Source organism: Fundulus heteroclitus, chromosome 22 (assembly GCF_011125445.2).
Source record: "Fundulus heteroclitus isolate FHET01 chromosome 22, MU-UCD_Fhet_4.1, whole genome shotgun sequence".
NCBI classification, from domain to species: Eukaryota; Metazoa; Chordata; class Actinopteri; order Cyprinodontiformes; family Fundulidae; genus Fundulus; species Fundulus heteroclitus.
This window is the reverse complement of record NC_046382.1, coordinates 20,008,182-20,010,508: the sequence shown is the minus strand read 5'-3', so window position 1 is coordinate 20,010,508 and position 2,327 is coordinate 20,008,182. Positions and strand designations below refer to the sequence as shown.

The following is a 2,327-nucleotide window of genomic DNA, read 5'->3' as shown; positions in this document are numbered from 1 at the left end:
GTATACGAAGAATCAGGCAGATAAGGGAAGGTGAAATAACCGAAGAGATTAAACAGTCTAAAATCTAGAAGAACGAGCAAAGGCGTATCAGGCCTCAGGAAAGTATTAATAAGTGGTTTTGTGTATCTCTTCGAGCTGTGCTTTTACATAGCTCCTTGCAAATTTGATTTAAGCAAAATGTGAAATATAACGCATTTTAAAGCATGTTTTAAACTGATTTTTTTAACGACAGTGTTTCATCATCTACACTCTTTGACTGAGGGAAAGGCGCAGTATTTCACAGTCAAACATGAGGTGTTCTGCAAACATTCCAACCTGACTGAATCACCTTCTCAGACAAAAAGGGGCTAAAGATGAGGGAAGCACATACTTTGAATAAAGATCCCAGCTGCACCGCATAGACCCGAACATACAGCGCCGCCGTAGTATTTATGCCAGTTGAACTTTTCTACGTTTTATCCCAATGCACCCACAAAATATAATGGATTTTATTTGGATTTTATCGGAGTCCAAAACAAAGAAGTACATGAAGTGGAAAGGAAATCTTACACAGTTTCCAGTTCGTTTCAACAAATAATCAGAAAATGTACCACACCGTTTGTATTTAGCCCCTTTAAATAAAACTAAGCAAAAGTAAATGGAGTCCAATTGTGTGCAATTTTATCACAGTATAACCTTTTTGGATTGTAATTATTATTTTTTTCATTGTAACCTAACTATATGTAATTTTCCTTCTACTTCACAATTATGCACAGCTTTGTGTTTGTCTGTCACATGAAATTCCAAAATAAATGCGTTGAGATTGATCGTTGGAACGTGAGAAAATGGGAACGGGCTAAGAACACTTTCGCATGCCACTGTAAATCCAAAAGTGAGAAAAGCAGAGATGGCTAGAGGGTGATTAACAGTTTCTGTTGGCTTTTTGCAAGCAGGTTTATTACAAAGTAACAATACAGTAACAATTTCAGCTCTATTGAAATGAACCGTACACAGACGCAAAACGCACACAGAATGGCTACATGGAGTGGCATCTCATCGAGGCCACACGTCGCTGCGTGGTGGCGGAAACAAAGGAGGAGCTGCTGTGGCGGACAAACAAAAAGCGTGAGGTTTGCAAAGCTTCTGCTACTTTCTCCCGTGTGTGTGGGAGTTTTCAAAGGTTTCTGGAGTGCTAGCTAGAGTTTAGTGTAATATATTGCATTGCCCTTTTTAAATGCAAGGTGGCAGTATGGCAAAGCACTTAAATAGATATTTGCAGTGCCTCAAGCGGTACGATATTGCACCATCTACTCCAAAACATCAGCAGGCATAAGTTACAGTACATTCAGTTACTTTCGAAACGCTCTCCTGCTTTTTTGCCCTTCATCAGAGTGAAGACATGTTAATTTTACCATTCAGCAAGGTTATTCCCAGATTTTTTTTTTTTTTTAGTGTTCATCAAACCTCTACAGGATTTGCATAAATAAAATTAAATACCATAAAAAACAATTTGACATTTTCCAGAAAAAAAATTTAAATACATTAAAAAAAAGTAAAATCAAACACACGCAGGGCCATTAACAATCCATTCGCACACAACATTAAACCATATTGCCTCTTAACAGAATATTTTACATCTTCCCGACAAATTAAATAACACTCAAACACATTTGCAGTCTCTTAAGGTAGACATCGACAGAGTCCAGTATACGTTTAGGGTGCAACTAGCTTCAGGGTCATTGTTTTAAAAGGCCACTGACTATCGCTTGGATCCCTTGGCCAGTTTGCTTGAAGTAGTGGTTCTCCTTTGAGGAGTGGGGATCTTGGATGGTTTTCCTCCGTGTTGGCGGGATGCAGAGCGTGGAGTCGCCCGCGCCGACTCGCCGACCGTCTCAGAGACGTCTGAGCACACGGACTGGATGTCTGAGATGTCGAAGTCGGAGGCGTCGCTCCCCCTGCGACTGCTGCCTCTGCTGCCGGCTTTACTTCCTGGTCGGCTGGAATTTCTTCTTGACTCTGGAAGCATAACACCATAATGTTTTGGCAAATAAGAATAAGAACTCCTTCATCGTCCCGCAATGGGGGAAGTCGGGTGTGACAGTGGCAAACAAGACAGTTACACACAATTATAAGCCATGAAAAAAGGGGGGGGAAAAAAGAACAAACTAATCTAATATAAAATTAGCTCTAAGAGATGCCAAGAATAGGAGATAAAAAAGTAAATACCTGAGGAAATATTAAATATTGCACAGAAGATTTCACAGTGGAAAGACTTTAAAGCCAGGTTAAGTCATTGTTTTTTTCCCTCTGTTTCGGAGTGGAGTCACAAAGCTTTAGTTGTTTTGAAA

At 39.9% G+C, this 2,327-nt stretch overlaps 1 protein-coding gene across 1 annotated transcript in view; it reads right to left on the bottom strand.

Moving 5' to 3' along the window:
* Positions 1 to 894: 894 nt before the first annotated feature.
* Positions 895 to 2,327, bottom strand: part of dst (dystonin) — a 139,044-nt gene continuing 137,611 nt past the window's right edge. Inside the window, exon 102 of the mRNA XM_036126829.1 lies at positions 895 to 1,995. Coding sequence (XP_035982722.1) covers positions 1,739 to 1,995 — 257 coding nt within the window. The 3' untranslated portion in view covers positions 895 to 1,738. The remainder of the gene's footprint in view (positions 1,996 to 2,327) is intronic.